This window comes from Nerophis ophidion, linkage group LG05 (assembly GCF_033978795.1).
Source record: "Nerophis ophidion isolate RoL-2023_Sa linkage group LG05, RoL_Noph_v1.0, whole genome shotgun sequence".
NCBI classification, from domain to species: Eukaryota; Metazoa; Chordata; class Actinopteri; order Syngnathiformes; family Syngnathidae; genus Nerophis; species Nerophis ophidion.
In genome coordinates this window covers 73,972,347-73,989,522 of record NC_084615.1, presented here as the reverse complement: position 1 = coordinate 73,989,522, position 17,176 = coordinate 73,972,347, and the positions used below count along the sequence as shown (strand labels likewise).

At 34.5% G+C, this 17,176-nt stretch overlaps 1 protein-coding gene across 1 annotated transcript; it reads right to left on the bottom strand.

The window, feature by feature from the left end:
• Positions 1 to 28: 28 nt before the first annotated feature.
• Positions 29 to 9,165, bottom strand: mxd3 (MAX dimerization protein 3). Its single transcript, XM_061901972.1, has 6 exons — positions 8,967 to 9,165; positions 3,835 to 3,934; positions 3,704 to 3,733; positions 3,529 to 3,643; positions 3,290 to 3,455; positions 29 to 1,095 (listed from the first exon to the last, which is right to left on the bottom strand). Exons 1-6 carry the CDS (start codon positions 9,034 to 9,036, stop codon positions 974 to 976), a joined length of 603 nt encoding a protein of 200 aa, XP_061757956.1. The 5' UTR covers positions 9,037 to 9,165; the 3' UTR covers positions 29 to 973.
• Positions 9,166 to 17,176: the final 8,011 nt, after the last annotated feature.

Genomic DNA, 17,176 nt, shown 5'->3' with positions numbered 1-17,176 from the left:
GCTTTGTCTGAAATGAAAACAGTACTCATTTAAAATATAGAAAATATTTATTCATAAAAAAGCTTACACCATTACAAAAATGCTACATAATATTACTGGGCGGAGAGACTGATTAATGCATACATACTATTATAAAAGGTAATAAGGCATCTTGCATAATACAAAAGTGAGGGCAAAATGTGCCTTCTGTTATTAAATATAGAGCATCATGATACATATTTGTCAGCAAGTGTAAAAAGCCGTCTGTCTGAACTTGTAAAATTAACAGTAACAAAAAGAACCTGGCATGTGCAAAAACCGATGCTCTCCAACTACCAGACATCACACATCACCTAATTACAGACAAGAGTGCAAATACACCAAATGAACGTCTGGTCAAGTCGCCGGATTTGGCAGGCATGTACGTGCAAATGCCACCAGATCGTTCTGGTTACCTGTTTTTCCTCACTTGATACATCTGCAACTCTTTGGAGACAAAACAAGTGCAATGTGTGGATGTTTTTGTGCAACAAAAGAAAAAGAGCAAAAGACTTACCAGCGTGAGTGTATATATATAAACCATAGCAGAGATGAATATTTAAGTGCATGCCACACATGGCCTAACCGAGTTGCAATGCTTCCGAATAGAACGCTAGATCAAATCTAGTCTCAAGGCTGAATTATGTGAAGACATAGTGAAGTTAAAAGCGTTTTTGATTAGTAAAATCCCTCAAAAAACTAATGTTAAGTGGCTTTGGATATATTTGTTACATCCCAGCACAGTGATCTGAACTGCTTTTCAGTGCAAGTGGACAAAGCTCATTCATGAGTATGCTCACGGTGTCATGTTTAAAAAAAAAACTGCCTTTGTGAAAAATGGGGTTCAGTTGTGCAGCATCGTCCTCCTCACCCTGCTTATTTTTGGAATGGTTTCTCTTCCTCCTCTCCCTTTCCTCAGCGAGAAACTAATAAAAGAAGCGCTCTCTGGCTGCTGTCATAGCCAGGCTTTGTCCAGACTGGAGTAACAGTGATCTTCATCGCTGCGTGTATTATAGTGCAGGCCGTCAGAGTCCATGCAGTCAAACACAATGCTTTCCACGTCCACCTCAACGTCCTCTGGAAGGAGCAAACAAAAGCCATCAGCCATGTTTCAAACTGAACTGATTATTGCAGGTTTATCATGGTCTATTTCCTAAATCAATTCGATTCAGAAAAGGTTGTACATCGAATAATCAAAGTTCTATTATATCTGCACTTAGAGGCCTACTGAAATGAGGTTTTCTTATTTAAACGGGGATAGCATTTTATGTGTCATACTTGATCATTTCGTGATATTGCCATATTTTTGCTGAAAGGATTTAGTAGAGAGCATCGACGATAAAGTTCACAACTTTTGGTGCTGATAAAAAAGCCTTGCCTGTACCGGAAGTTGCAGACGATGACATCACAAGTGTGAGGGCTCCTCACGTCCTCACTTTGTTTATAATGGGAGCCTCCAGCAGCAAGAGCTATTCGCACCGAGAAATTTCCCAATTAATTTGAGCGAGGATGAAAGATTTGTGGATGATGATATTGTTAGCGAAGGACTAGAAAAAAAAAGGCGATTGCATTGGGACGGATTCAGATGTTTTTAGACACATTTACTAAGATAATTCTGGGAAATCCCTTATCTTTCTATTGTGTTGTTAGTGTTTTAGTGAGATTAAATAGTACCTGATAGTCGGAGGGGTGTGTCCACGGGTGTCTTGAGGCCAGTGTCTGAGGGAAGTCGACGGCAGATACAAGGATGGCGCAAACTCCACAGATCTCCGGTAAGTGGCGACTTTTTAACACAATTTTCTCACCGAAACCTGCCGGTTGACAAGTGGTCGGGAACCATGTTCGCTTAACCGCTCTGATCCATAGTAAAGCTTCACCTCTGGGAATTTTAAACAAGGAATCACCGTGTGTTTGTGTGGCTAAAGGCTAAAGCTTCCCAACTCCATCTTTCTACTTTGACTTCTCCATTATTAATTGAACAAATTGCAAAAGATTCAGCAACACAGATGTCCAGAATACTGTTTAATTGCGCGATGAAAAGAGACGACTTTTAGCCGCAAATGGTGCTGCGCTAATATTTCCTGACAGTCCACGCGTCATCATTCCGCGACGTTTTCAACAAGAAACTCCGCTGGAAATTTTTAAAATTGCAATTTAGTCAACTAAAAAGGCCGTATTGGCATATGTTGCAATGTTAATATTTCATCATTGATATATAAACTATCAGACTGCGTGGTCGCTAGTAGTGGGTTTCAGTAGGCCTTTAAAGAAAAAGTCTAAATTCTGTTAAAATGTCCAAAGTACTTTACTTTTACTCTTCACTTTAAACCGAGAGTAAGTGCAAACTTGTAAATTGAAGTCCAACCAAGGCTGTTTCAAGGATCAAAAGTTCCATTTTGAACTAAGAAAGGAACTGCAAGAGAAAGTGTCCCATCACTGCAAATTGTATTTAAAGTATTGTTTACTCAAGTACCAAATAATAACAGTAACTATGTAAGCTCTTTTTCTGAGACACTTATTTTATTCGCGCAGTCAGATGGAATGCAATGCACAGCCATTTATTTTAAAGGCCGGAAAGTAGCTTTTCTTTATGGTGAATGTTGTTGACAGTGTAACAATACCAACACAATATTCAAATGTGATATTTTTCTTTACATTCAATAGCTTGACCAAAACAGTTATCAGTACATGATAACTAAACAAAAGCAAAACCTATGTTATTAATCATTGAAATCCTTGGCTTTTACCCTTAAAGTCCTTCTTCGCTGAGTTTGTCAACATTAAAAAAAGTCGGTGGCGATGACCAAGAAGAACGGCGTTGGAATATAATTACATTGGCGGAGTTACAATGCATAGTAGGCTACCGCCACCTACTGCACCGGAGTTGTAACTACAAGCTCCGTTCACAGACAGAGTCCCATTGCTTTTATGAGCGGTCGAGCAAGTTAAAAGCTGGAAGTAAAAAAAAAATAAAAAACAATTTTTTTTATCTATTTAGTTCTTTCGTGGCGGGCCGCCACAAATAAATGAATGTGTGGGAAACCCTGCTTTATCGTTGATGCTCTCTACTAAATCCTTTCAGCAAAAATATGGCAACATCGCGAAATGATCAAGTATGACACATAGAATGGACCTGCTATCCCCGTTTAAATAAGAAAATCTCATTTCAGTAGGCCTTTAAAAGAGACCAATCCAAATCTTATCAAATTTCCCTTATATTAATTGTGATTGAGGTACACATCTACTCTTATTATTGCAAGGTCGAACTCACCTCTGTCCGAGTCAGACCTCTCTGACGACATGGTGGACCCCTGGCTGTCGTTCCTCATTCGCTCGTTGCCTCTCTGCAGCTGCTCCAGACGCACCTGCAGCTCCCTCTGCTCCCAGCGCAGGCGACCCTTCAGCTGCTCCGCGCGCTCGTCCTGCTCCTGCAGCTTCTGACGGGGTAAAGTGCAAGAGATGAGCCACTAAAAATAGACCCTTCAAATACAAAGCTTGAAGACACTGTACCTTGATGTGAAGCTGAGCTCGCCTGAGCAGGTTGAGCGTGGTGTTCCTCATAGTGTCCGATGACAGAGGAACTTGCTTCTTCAGCTGCTCCAGGCAATGCCTCAGCTGCGCTCGTCTGCAAAAGCGCGACAACGCTTAACTAGGTACACTCCTTACTGAAATCACTGCAACTTACCGGTTTTTCTCCAGCTCGTTGTGCGCAGACCTGCATTCACAACACAAGGGAAAGGGGGAGGTTGATTTCCAAGAACTACACAAGTCTAGACCAGCCGTGTCCCCCTGCCAGCAGTTATGCAATGTGTTCACCTGTTGCCACCAGCAGACATCTTCTTGCTCTTCTGTTTGCTTCCCTTATCAGACAGACTCGGGCTGGGAGGCAGCAGGGAAGCGTAGCCGTGTTCCGCCTCTGTGACACACAAAACAACATCCAATGGCACACATCACAAATACGTGAAAAAAATACTTACAAGCCAAATGCGTCAACTCCCACCAATGTCGTATTCCGTCATGCAAATATGGCACGGTTTTTATTTCTTTCAATCAATCAATCAATGTTTATTTATATAGCCCCAAATCACAAATGTCTCAAAGGACTGCACAAATCATTACGACTACAACATCCTCGGAAGAACCCACAAAAGGGCAAGGAAAACTCACACCCAGTGGGCAGGGAGAATTCACATCCAGTGGGACGCCAGTGACAATGCTGACTATGAGAAACCTTGGAGAGGACCTCAGATGTGGGCAACCCCCCCCCTCTAGGGGACCGAAAGCAATGGATGTCGAGCGGGTCTAACATGATACTGTGAAAGTTCAATCCATAGTGGCTCCAAGACAGCAGTGAGAGTCCCGTCCACAGGAAACCATCTCAAGCGGATCAGCAGCGTAGAGATGTCCCCAACCGATACAGGCGAGCGGTCCATCCTGGGTCCAGACGAGCGGTCCATCCTGGGTCTCGACTCTGGACAGTCAGTACTTCATCCATGGTCATCGGACCGGACCCCCTCCACAAGGGAGGGGGGGACATAGGAGAAAGAAAAGAAGCGGCAGATCAACTGGTCTAAAAAGGAGGTCTATTTAAAGGCTAGAGTATACAGATGAGTTTTAAGATGAGACTTAAATGCTTCTACTGAGGTATGCATTTCTTTCAAACATGCATAACAATTGTACAATTCAGCGTGTCCGAAAAGTGAAGTGAATTACATTTATCAATCAATCAATCAATCCACTTTATTTATATAGCACATTTAAACAACAATAAAGTTTCCAAAGTGCTGCACAGCCATGTTAAATACCAATATTATGCTCCACCAATGACTGAATAAAACAAAAAATGAATTAAAAAAATATAGGGCTTTTTCTCTAGTGAATCAAAGAAATAGGAAACTGCAGAGCTGAATTATTCCTAACCTTAACACTAGAATAATAAATAGGAACAAATGTAAATAACGGCGAATATCCATCCATCATCTTCCGCTTATCCGAGGTCGGGTCGCGGGGGCAGCAGCCTAAGCAGGGAAGCCCAGACTTCCCTATCTCCAGCCACTTCGTCTAGCTCTTCCCGGGGGATCCCGAGGCGTTCCCAGGCCAGCCGGGAGACATAGTCTTCCCAACGTGTCCTGGGTCTTCCCCGTGGCCTCCTACCGGTTGGACGTGCCCTAAACACCTCCCTAGGGAGGCGTTCGGGTGGCATCCTGACCAGATGCCCGAACCACCTCATCTGGCTCCTCTCGATGTGGAGGAGCAGCGGCTTTACTTTGAGTTCCTCCCGGATGGCAGAGCTTCTCACCCTATCTCTAAGGGAGAGACCTGGAAACTCATTTCGGCCGCTTGTACCCGTGATCTTATCCTTTCGGTCATGACCCAAAGCTCATGACCATAGGTGAGGATGGGAACGTAAATCGACCGGTAAATTGAGAGCTTTGCCTTCCGGCTCAGCTCCTTCTTCACCACAACGGATCGATACAACGTCCGCATTACTGAAGACGAATAAAATATTATAATAAGTAAAATATTGGCGACGTGTTAAACGTTTAAGTGTATTATTAGGCGTGTCCAAACTTTCTGCTTAAAAGGAAAAAAAAAGAATGCCATTCTGATATTTTCTCACATTTGTGTTTATAACAATATATATATGATAAAGCCAATACAGTACAGGTGCTGAGCATTTAAATATATTGGATTACAAACAACTGTGGCCAAAATCAGTTTATTTCGAACATGCATACGACACAATGCAATTCATCACATATTTCCAGTTGTTTCATTGCAGCACGTCCGAAAAGGAGTAGGAAGAAGCAGAGCTTTTTTTAATCCTACCTCTTTTATACTATAGCAATTTTATCCAATTTTTTTGTTCTCTGTAACAGAACAGTGAACAAATAAATAATATACCATAGTAAAGCAAACAAATATTGTATATAACATTTGTCTCAATAAAAAAAGGGTTCAAGATGAATAAATTATACTCCCTGTGATGTTAAGTCGGCTCTTACCGGAGACTTGTGCGCAGTTAGCGTCCTCCTGCAGCAGCTGTCATCTTGGCTTAATTCTCTCAGAGACACTGGCGGTCACCGCACCCCTCCGACTTTCAGGTATGACTTTATAATCTCACTAAAACACTATTAACACAATAAGCAGATAAGGGATTTTCCAGAATGATCCTAGTAAATGTGTCTAATAACATCTGAATCGCTCCCACTGCACTCGCCTTTCTTTTCTTTTCTTTTTTTTTAGTGCTTCACTCTAATTTTCCTCATCCACGAATCTTTCATCCTCGCTCAAATTAATGGGGAAATTGTCGCTTTCTCGGTCCGAATCGCTCTCGCTGCTGGTGGCCATGATTGTAAACAATGTGAACAGCTCCACAACCCGTGACGTCACGCGCACATCGTCTGCTATTTCCGGTACAGGTGTTGTAAGCATTTCACCAATCTCGCGCACTTTGCAAATTATACGTCATTTCCATTGTGCGCAAGCAATTTGCATATCGCAAGACGAGATTTTGTGGATGGTTTAGTCAGTAACCGTACATTATATTTTATAAATACTTGTCCAGGGTGTACCCCGCCTTCCGCCCGATTGTAGCTGAGATAGGCGCCAGCGCCCCCCGCGACCCCGAAAGGGAATAAGCGGTAGAAAATGGATGGATGGATGGATGGAAATAGTAAACCATGTCGTGGTAGTAGTTTAGTCAGTAGTTTAGTCGTGGATGTACACTGTATAGTGGTTAGGGTTAAGGTTGGACTGATTTGAGGGCAATACTCAGTTATATTGTCCCGACTACAAATGAATAGATTTCCACAAGTATTTAATAAATTATTTTGACACCAAAAACATGTATTTGCGCCCATTGATTTGCAAAATGTGCACCACACATTATTCAAATATATAGCTGGAAGCAATTTGCAAAAAGATTGTGCATTATACAACTTGCAAATTGCTCATATTGGTATTGTGCCTACAACAGAGGCAAGGCTTTTTTTATTAGCGACCAAAAGTTGCGAACTTTATCGTTGATGTTCTGTACTAAATCATTTCAGCAAAAATATGGCAATATCGCGAAATGATCAAGTATGACATAGAATCGGGGCTTCACAGTGGCAGAGGGGTTAGTGTGTCTGCCTCACAATACGAAGGTCCTGCAGTCCTGGGTTCAAATCCAGGCTCGGGATCTTTCTGTGTGGAGTTTGCATGTTGCGTGGGTTCCCTCCGGGTACTCCGGCTTCCTCCCACTTCCAAAGACATGCACCTGGGGATAGGTTGATTGGCAACACTAAATTGGCCCTAGTGTGTGAATGTGAGTGTGAATGTTGTCTGTCTATCTGTGTTGGCCCTGCGATGAGGTGGCGACTTGTCCAGGGTGTACCCCGCCTTCCGCCCGATTGTAGCTGAGATAGGCGCCAGCGCCCCCCGCGACCCCAAAAGGGAATAAGCGGTAGAAAATGGATGGATGGATGGACATAGAATCGACCTGCTGTACCCGTTTAAATAAGAAAATTTCATTTCATTTCGCCTCGATTACTGTAACGTATTATTTTCGGGTCTCCCCATGTCGAGCATTAAAAGATTACAGTTGGTACAAAACTTTTGACAAGAACAAGAAAGTTTGATCACATTACGCCTGTACTGGCTCACCTGCACTGGCTTCCTGTGCACTTAAGATGTGACTTTAAGGTTTTACTACTTACGTATAAAATACTACACGGTCTAGCTCCATCCTATCTTGCCGATAGTGATTCCCAAAGCCCAAAAAAAGTCTGCGGGCTATAGAGCGTTTTCCGTTCGGGCTCCAGTACAGTTCGAGATCCCACCTCAGTAGAAGCATTTAAGTCTCACCTTAAAACTCATTTGTATACTCTAGCCTTTAAATAGACTCCCTTTTTAGACCAGTTGATCTGCCGTTTCTTTTCTTTTTCTCCTATGTCCCACTCTCCCTTGTGGAGGGGGTCCGGTCCGATCCGGTGGCCATGTACTGCTTGCCTGTGTATCGGCTGGGGACGTCTCTGCGCTGCTGATCCGCCTCCACTTGGGATGGTTTCCTGCTGGCTCCGCTGTGAACGGGCCTCTCGCTGCTGTGTTGGATCCGCTTTGGACTGGACTCTCGCGACTGTGTTGGATCCATTGTGGATTGAACTTTCACAGTATCCTGTTAGACCCGCTCGACATCCATTGCTTTCCTCCTCTCCAAGGTTCTCATAGTCATCATTGTCACCGACGTCCCACTGGGTGTGAGTTTTCCTTGCCCTTATGTGGGCCTACCGAGGATGTCGTGGTGGTTTGTGCAGCCCTTTGAGACACTAGTGATTTAGGGCTATATAAGTAAACATTGAATGATTGATTGATTTCAGTAGGCCTTTAACAACTTTTTTAGTGTCTTTTTGTTAGTTTTCAGTTCGGTCCTTCATCATCCTTAGCACATTTCTGATGCAGATTGTTTTAATGTGATTTTTAAAAAATAACATCAGTGGTCCAACGTAATCACGTGACCAGACATAAATAGCCTGTCATCAGCATCAGCTGTGTTCAATTTTGGCGCCATCGGCCAGTCAACGTTTTCAGTCGCTTTCTGCAAGGACCCCGAGGTTCTTACATAAAAACCGCGTACGTGGACGACGTAAAGGCGAGAAACGAAAGAAAAAACATAAAAATATCGAGGGGAAATTTCTATTCACTTTAAGAGCCGTCGGGCGTCATTTTGAACCAGGACCATATTGGCGCCTTCGCGTACAATGATGTGGACGATATGTAGGTCACTGAGTCAAATATGGGGAAGCTCGTCCCAAAATACATGCCCTTTAAGTCACCACTAAAACAAATATTAAATCTGACATTTTATCATATTCGACCAGCACATTTGCACTACGCTCCTTTGTGTGTGATTTTGTTGCGTTAACAATGAGAAACTTCGCCGCCGACACAATATCACAACCACTCACCTCGCTCTTTCCTCTCCAAAAACTCGGCGGCACGCAGAAGTACCTGGATGTTGCAAATGGAAGCTTCCATTTTTTTTCCAAATATATGTTTTACTTCAAAAGAAGAAGCTAAAGAAGTAAGCGGGGCTGAAAGCGGCGTCTGACTTGACTGCAAACTGCAACGTCCTCCACACTGACTGGTGCTGCCTTCATGACTACATCCAGACTCGGATATCTCATTACTTCGTCCAAAATATCAAAGTCCTGCCTAAAAAATGTCAAAACATAGATACAAATATTTACTTTGTATATTAATTTATTGTCAGTATGCCAAAAAACAGGAAACATACAAGTTTGTGGCGTGTGCATTATGTAGCTTGAGTGTACGGTTGCAAAATTTCGCATTGTTTTAAAGGCATCAGAAGACAACGCAAAACGTCATTCTCACGCCCTCTTCCCCGCTCTCCTCTGGAAGGTGGTCGTTGTTGTCAATAACACTCGAATGTGCTATTTATTTATATTTCATACCCTGAATTATAAAATATTTGAATGAAATTAAAAAAACAAAAGTCTATTTTTCAGCTTTGGATTTTATTTTTTAATCATTGACATAAACAAATAAATAAATAGCATGGTACGGGCTACAAAAACGTTTTTTTTATTTTTTTTATATATATAAAACAATTGAATGTTTTGAAACGTATTCACACCATGTTGGATTTAACGTACTTTTAGTTATGGGAGGAGACGTTTTTGTCAAAAACATTCGAATGTGCTATTTATTTATATTTCATACCCTGAATTATAAAATATTTGAATGAAATTAAAAAAGGAAAGTCTATTTTTCTGTTTTGTATTTTATTTTTTAATCATTGACATAAACAAATAAATAAATAGCATGCTACAGGCTATAAAAACGTTTTTTGTCATTTTTTATATATATATATAAAACATTTGAAAGTTTTGAAACGTATTCATACCATGTTGGATTTTACGTACTTTTAGTTATGGGAGGAGACGTGTTCGTCAAAAACATTCGAATGTGCTGTTTATATATATTTCATACACTGAATTATAAAATATTTGAAATGAAATTTAAAAAAACCAAAATCCTATTTTTCAGCTTTGATTTTATTTTTTAATCATTGACATGAACAAATAAATAAATAGCATGGTACGGGCTATTTATTTATATTTCATACCCTGAATTATAAAATATTTGAATGAAATTAAAATGACAAAGTTCTATTTTTATGCTTTAAATGTTTTTTGTAATCATTGGCATAAATAAATAAATACACATATATAAAAAATAGCATGGTGGAGTCTATTTTTTTTTTTTAATTTAAATTTGTTTTTAATGTACGAAACAAATTTGAAGCGTACTGAAACCATGTTTGATTTAACGTACTTTTAGTACTGGGAGGAGACGTTTTTGTCAAAAACATTCGAATGTGCTATTTATTTATATTTCATACCCTTAATTATAAAATATTTGAATGAAATAAAAAAAAAACAAAGTCTATTTTTCAGCTCTGGATTTTATTTTTTAATCATTGACATAAACAAATAAATAAATAGCATCGTACTGGCTATAAAAAAGTTTTTTTTTGTTGTTGTTGTTTTTTTTATGTATAAAACAATTGAAAGTTTTGAAACGTATTCAAACCCTGTTGGATTTAACGTACTTTTAGTTATGGGAGGAGACGTTTTTGTCAAAAACATTCGAATGTGCTATTTATTTATATTTCATACCCTTAATTATAAAATATTTGAATGAAATTAAAAAACCAAAGTCTATTTTTCAGCTTTGGATTTTATTTTTTAATCATTGATATAAACAAATAAATAAATAGCATGGTACGGGCTATAAAAACGTTTATTTTTTTAATTTTTTTATGTATAAAACAATTGAAAGTTTTGAAACGTATTCAAACCATGTTGGATTTAACGTACTTTTAGTTATGGGAGGAGACGTTTTTGTCAAAAACATTCGAATGTGCTATTTATTTATATTTCATACCCTGAATTATAAAATATTTGAATGAAATTAAAAAACAAAAGTCTATTTTTCAGCTTTGGATTTTATTTTTTAATCATTGACATAAACAAATAAATAAATAGCATGGTACGGGCTATAAAAAAAAATTGTTTTAATTTTTTTTTTGTATAAAACAATTGAAAGTTTTGAAACGTATTCAAGCCATGTTGGATTAAACGTACTTTTAGTTATGGGAGGACACGTTTTTGTCAAAAACATTCAAATGTGCTATTTATTTATATTTCATACCCTGAATTATAAAACATTTGAATGAAATTAAAAAGACAAAAGTCTATTTTTCTGCTTTAAATGTTTTTTTGTAATCATTGGCATTAATAAATAAATACACAAATAAATACACATATATAAAAATAGCATGGTACAGTCTATAAAAAATTGTAAAAAATAATTTAAATTAGTTTTTAATGTACAAAACAATTTTGAAGCGTATTGAAACCATGTTTGATTTAACATACTTTTAGTAATGGGAGGAGACGTTTTTGTCAAAAACATTCGAATGTGCTATTTATTTATATTTCATACCCTGAATTATAAAATATTTGAATGAAATTTAAAAAAAAGTCTATTTTTCAGCTTTGGATTTTATTTTTTAATCATTGACATAAACAAATAAATAAATAGCATGGTACGGGCTATAAAAAAAATAAAACATTTTTTAATGTATAAAACAATTGAAAGTTTTGAAACGTATTCAAACCATGTTGGATTTAACGTACTTTTACTTATGGGAGGAGACGTTTTTGTCCAAAACATTCGAATGTGCTATTTATTTATATTTCATACCCTGAATTATAAAATATCTTAATGAAATTAAAAAGACAAAAGTCTATTTTTTTGCTTTAAATGTTTTTTTGTAATCATTGGCATAGATAAATAAATACACATATATAAAAATAGCATGGTAGAGTCTATTTTTTTTTTTCTTTTTAAATTTGTTTTTAATGTACAAAACAATTTTGAAGCATACTGAAACCATGTTTGATTTAACGTACTTTTAGTACTGGGATGAGACGTTTTTGTCAAAAACATTCGAATGTGCTATTCATTTATATTCCATACCCTTAATTATAAAATATTTGAATGAAATTAAAAAAACAAAATCTATTTTTCAGCTTTGGATTTTATTTTTTAATCATTGACATAAACAAATAAATAAATAGCATGGTACGGGCTATGAAAAAGTTTTTTTGTTGTTGTTGTTGTTTTTTTATGTATAAAACAATTGAAAGTTTTGAAACGTATTCAAACCATGTTGGATTTAACGTACTTTTAGTTATGGGAGGAGACGTTTTTGTCAAAAACATTCAAATGTGCTTTTTATTTATATTTCATACCCTGAATTATAAAATATTTGAATGAAATTAAAAAAACAAATTCTATTTTTCAGCTTTGGATTTTATTTTTTAATCATTGACATAAACAAATAAATAAATAGCATGGTACGGGCTATAAAAACGTTTATTTTTATTTTTTTTTTATGTATAAAACAATTGAAAGTTTTGAAACGTATTCAAACCATGTTGGATTTAACGTACGTTTAGTTATGAGAGGAGACGTTTTTGTCAAAAACATTCGAATGTGCTATTTATTTATATTTCATACCTTGACTTATAAAATATTTGAATGAAATTAAAAAAACAAAAGTCTATTTTTCAGCTTTGGATTTTATTTTTTAATCATTGACATAAACAAATAAATAAATAGCATGGTACGGGCTATAAAAAAAAAAAAAAAAAAAAAATTTTGTATAAAACAATTGAAAGTTTAGAAACGTATTCAAGCCATGTTGGATTTAACGTACTTTTAGTTATGGGAGGACACGTTTTTGTCAAAAACATTCAAATGTGCTATTTATTTATATTTCATACCCTGAATTATAAAATATTTGAATGAAATTAAAAAGACAGTCTATTTTTCTGCTTCAAATGTTTTTTTGTAATCATTGGCATAAATAAATAAATACACAAATAAATACACATATATAAAAATAGCATGGTACAGTCAATAAAATTTTTTAAAAAAAAATTTAAATTAGTTTTTAATGTACAAAACAATTTTGAAGCGTATTGAAACCATGTTTGATTTAACATACTTTTAGTAATGGGAGGAGACGTTTTCGTCAATAACATTCGAATGTGCTATTTATTTATATTTCATACCCTGACTTATAAGATATTTTTATGAAATTAAAAAAAACAAAAGTCTATTTTTCAGCTTTGGATTTTATTTTTTAATTATGACATAAACAAATAAATAAATAGCATGGTACGGGCTATAAAAAAGTTTATTTTTTTTATTTTTTTGATGTATAAAACAATTGAAAGTTTTGAAACGTATTCAAACCCTGTTGGATTTAACGTACTTTTAGTTATGGGAGGAGACGTTTTTGTCAAAAACATTCGAATGTGCTATTTATTTATATTTCATACCCTTAATTATAAAATATTTGAATGAAATTAAAAAACCAAAGTCTATTTTTCAGCTTTGGATTTTATTTTTTAATCATTGACATAAACAAATAAATAAATAGCATGGTACGGGCTATAAAAACGTTTATTTTTTTTATTTTTTTATGTATAAAACAATTGAAAGTTTTGAAACGTATTCAAACCATGTTGGATTTAACGTACTTTTAGTTATGGGAGGAGACGTTTTTGTCAAAAACATTCGAATGTGCTATTTATTTATATTTCATACCCTGAATTATAAAATATTTGAATGAAATTAAAAAACAAAAGTCTATTTTTCAGCTTTGGATTTTATTTTTTAATCATTGACATAAACAAATAAACAAATCGCATGGTACGGGCTATAAAAAAAATTGTTTAAATTTTTTTTTTGTATAAAACAATTGAAAGTTTTGAAACGTATTCAAGCCATGTTGGATTAAACGTACTTTTAGTTATGGGAGGACACGTTTTTGTCAAAAACATTCAAATGTGCTATTTATTTATATTTCATACCCTGAATTATAAAATATTTGAATGAAATTAAAAAGACAAAAGTCTATTTTTCTGCTTTAAATGTTTTTTTGTAATCATTGGCATTAATAAATAAATACACAAATAAATACACATATATAAAAATAGCATGGTACAGTCTATAAAAAATTTTAAAAAATAATTTAAATTAGTTTTTAATGTACAAAACAATTTTGAAGCGTATTGAAACCATGTTTGATTTAACATACTTTTAGTAATGGGAGGAGACGTTTTTGTCAAAAACATTCGAATGTGCTATTTATTTATATTTCATACCCTGAATTATAAAATATTTGAATGAAATTAAAAAAAAAGTATATTTTTCAGCTTTGGATTTTATTTTTTAATCATTGACATAAACAAATAAATAAATAGCATGGTACGGGCTATAAAAAAAATAAAACATTTTTTAATATATAAAACAATTGAAAGTTTTGAAACGTATTCAAACCATGTTGGATTTAACGTACTTTTACTTATGGGAGGAGACGTTTTTGTCCAAAACATTCGAATGTGCTATTTATTTATATTTCATACCCTGAATTATAAAATATCTTAATGAAATTAAAAAGACAAAAGTCTATTTTTTTGCTTTACATGTTTTTTTGTAATCATTGGCATAAATAAATAAATAAATACACAAATAAATACACATATATAAAAATAGCACGGTACAGTCTATAAAAAATAAAAAATAAATAATTTAAATTAGTTTTTAATGTACAAAACAATTTTGAAGCGTATTGAAACCATGTTTGATTTAACATACTTTTAGTAATGGGAGGAGACGTTTTCGTCAATAACATTCTAATGTGCTATTTATTTATATTTCATACCCTGACTTATAAAATATTTTAATGAAATTGAAAAAACAAAGTCTATTTTTCAGCTTTGGATTTAATTTTTTAATTATGACATAAACAAATAAATAAATAGCATGGTACGGGCTATAAAAACGTTTATTTTTTTTATTTTTTGATGTATAAAACAATTTAAAGTTTTGAAACGTATTCAAACCATGTTGGATTTAACATACTTTTAGTTATGGGAGGAGACGTTTTTGTCAAAAACATTCGAATGTGCTATTTATTTAAATTTCATACCCTGAATTATAAAATATTTGAATGAAATTAAAAAAACAAAAGTCTATTTTTCAGCTTCGGATTTTATTTTTTAATCATTGACATAAACAAATACATAAATAGCATGGTACGGGTTATAAAAACGTTTTTTTTTTTTTTTTTACGTATAAAACAATTGAAAGTTTTGAAACGTATTCAAACCATGTTTGATTTAACGTACTTTTAGTTATGGGAAGAGACGTTTTTGTCAAAAACATTCGAATGTGCTTTTTATTTATATTTCATACCCTGAATTACAAAATATTTTGATGAAAAAAAAAAAAAAAGTCTATTTTTCAGCTTTGGATTTTATTTTTTAATTATGACATAAACAAATAAATAAATAGCATGGCATGGGCTATAGAAAAAAAATATGTATTTTTTTTATGTATAAAACAATTGAAAGTTTTGAAACGTATTCAAACCATGTTGGATTTAACGTACTTTTAGTTATGGGAGGAGACGTTTTTGTCAAAAACATTCGAATGTGCTATTTATTTATATTTCATACCCTGAATTATAAAATATTTGAATGAAATTAATAAAACAAGTTTATTTTTCAGCTTTGGATTTTATTTTTTAATTATGACATAGACAAATAAATAAATAGCATAAAGCTATAAAAACGTTTTTTTGTTGTTGTTGTTTTTTTTTTAATGTATAAAACAATTGAAAGTTTTGAAACGTATTCAAACCCTGTTGGATTTAACGTACTTTTAGTTATGGGAGGAGATGTTTTTGTCAAATACATTCGAATGTGCTATTTATTTATATTTCATACCATCCATCCATCCATTTTCTACCGCTTATTCCCTTTCGGGGTCGCAGGGGGCGCTGGCGCCTATCTCAGCTACAATCGGGCGGAAGGCGGGGTACACCCTGGACAAGTCGCCACCTTATCGCAGGGCCAACACAGATAGACAGACAACATTCACACTCACATTCACACACTAGGGCCCATTTAGTGTTGCCAATCAACCTATCCCCAGGTGCATGTCTCCCTGAATTATAAAATATTTGAATGAAATTAAAAAGACAAAAGGCTATTTTTCTGCTTTAAATGTTTTTTTGTAATTATCGTCATAGATAAATAAATACACAAATAAATACACATATATAAAAAAATAGCATGGTACAGTCTCCCAAAAAATATTTTTTTAAATTAAAATTTGTTTTTAATGTACAAAACAATTTGAAGCATACTGAAACCCTGTTGGATTTAACGTACTTTTAGTACTGGGAGGAGACGTTTTTGTCAAAAACATTCGAATGTGTTATTTATTTATATTTCATACCCTGAATTATAAAATATTTGAATGAAAGTAAAAAGACAAAAGTCTATTTTTCTGCTTTAAATGCCATCCATCCATTTTCCTACCGCTTATTCACTTTTGGGGTTGCGGGGGGTTTTTTTTGTAATTATTGTCATAGATAAATAAATACACAAATAAATACACATATATAAAAAATAGCATGGTACAGTCTCAAAAAAAATATTTTTTTAAATTTAAATTTGTTTTTAATGTACAAAACAATTTTGAAGCATACTGAAACCCTGTTGGATTTAACGTACTTTTAGTACTGGGAGGAGACCTTTTTGTCAAAAACATTCGAATGTGTTATTTATTTATATTTAATACCCTGAATTATAAAATATTTGAATGAAAGTAAAAAGACAAAAGTCTATTTTTCTGCTTTAAATGCCATCCATCCATTTTCCTACCGCTTATTCCCTTTTGGGGTTGCGGGTTTTTTTTTTTGTAATTATTGTCATAGATAAATAAATACACAAATAAATACACATATATATAAATAGCATGATACAGTCTCAAAAAAAATATTTTTTTAAATTTAAATTTGTTTTTAATGTACAAAACAATTTTGAAGCATACTGAAACCATGTTTGATTTAACGTACTTTTAGTACTGGGAGGAGACGTTTTTGTCAAAAACATTCGAATGTGTTATTTATTTATATTTCGTACCCTGAATTATAAAATATTTGAATGAAAGTAAAAAGACAAAAGTCTATTTTTCTGCTTTAAATGCCATCCATCCATTTTCCTAC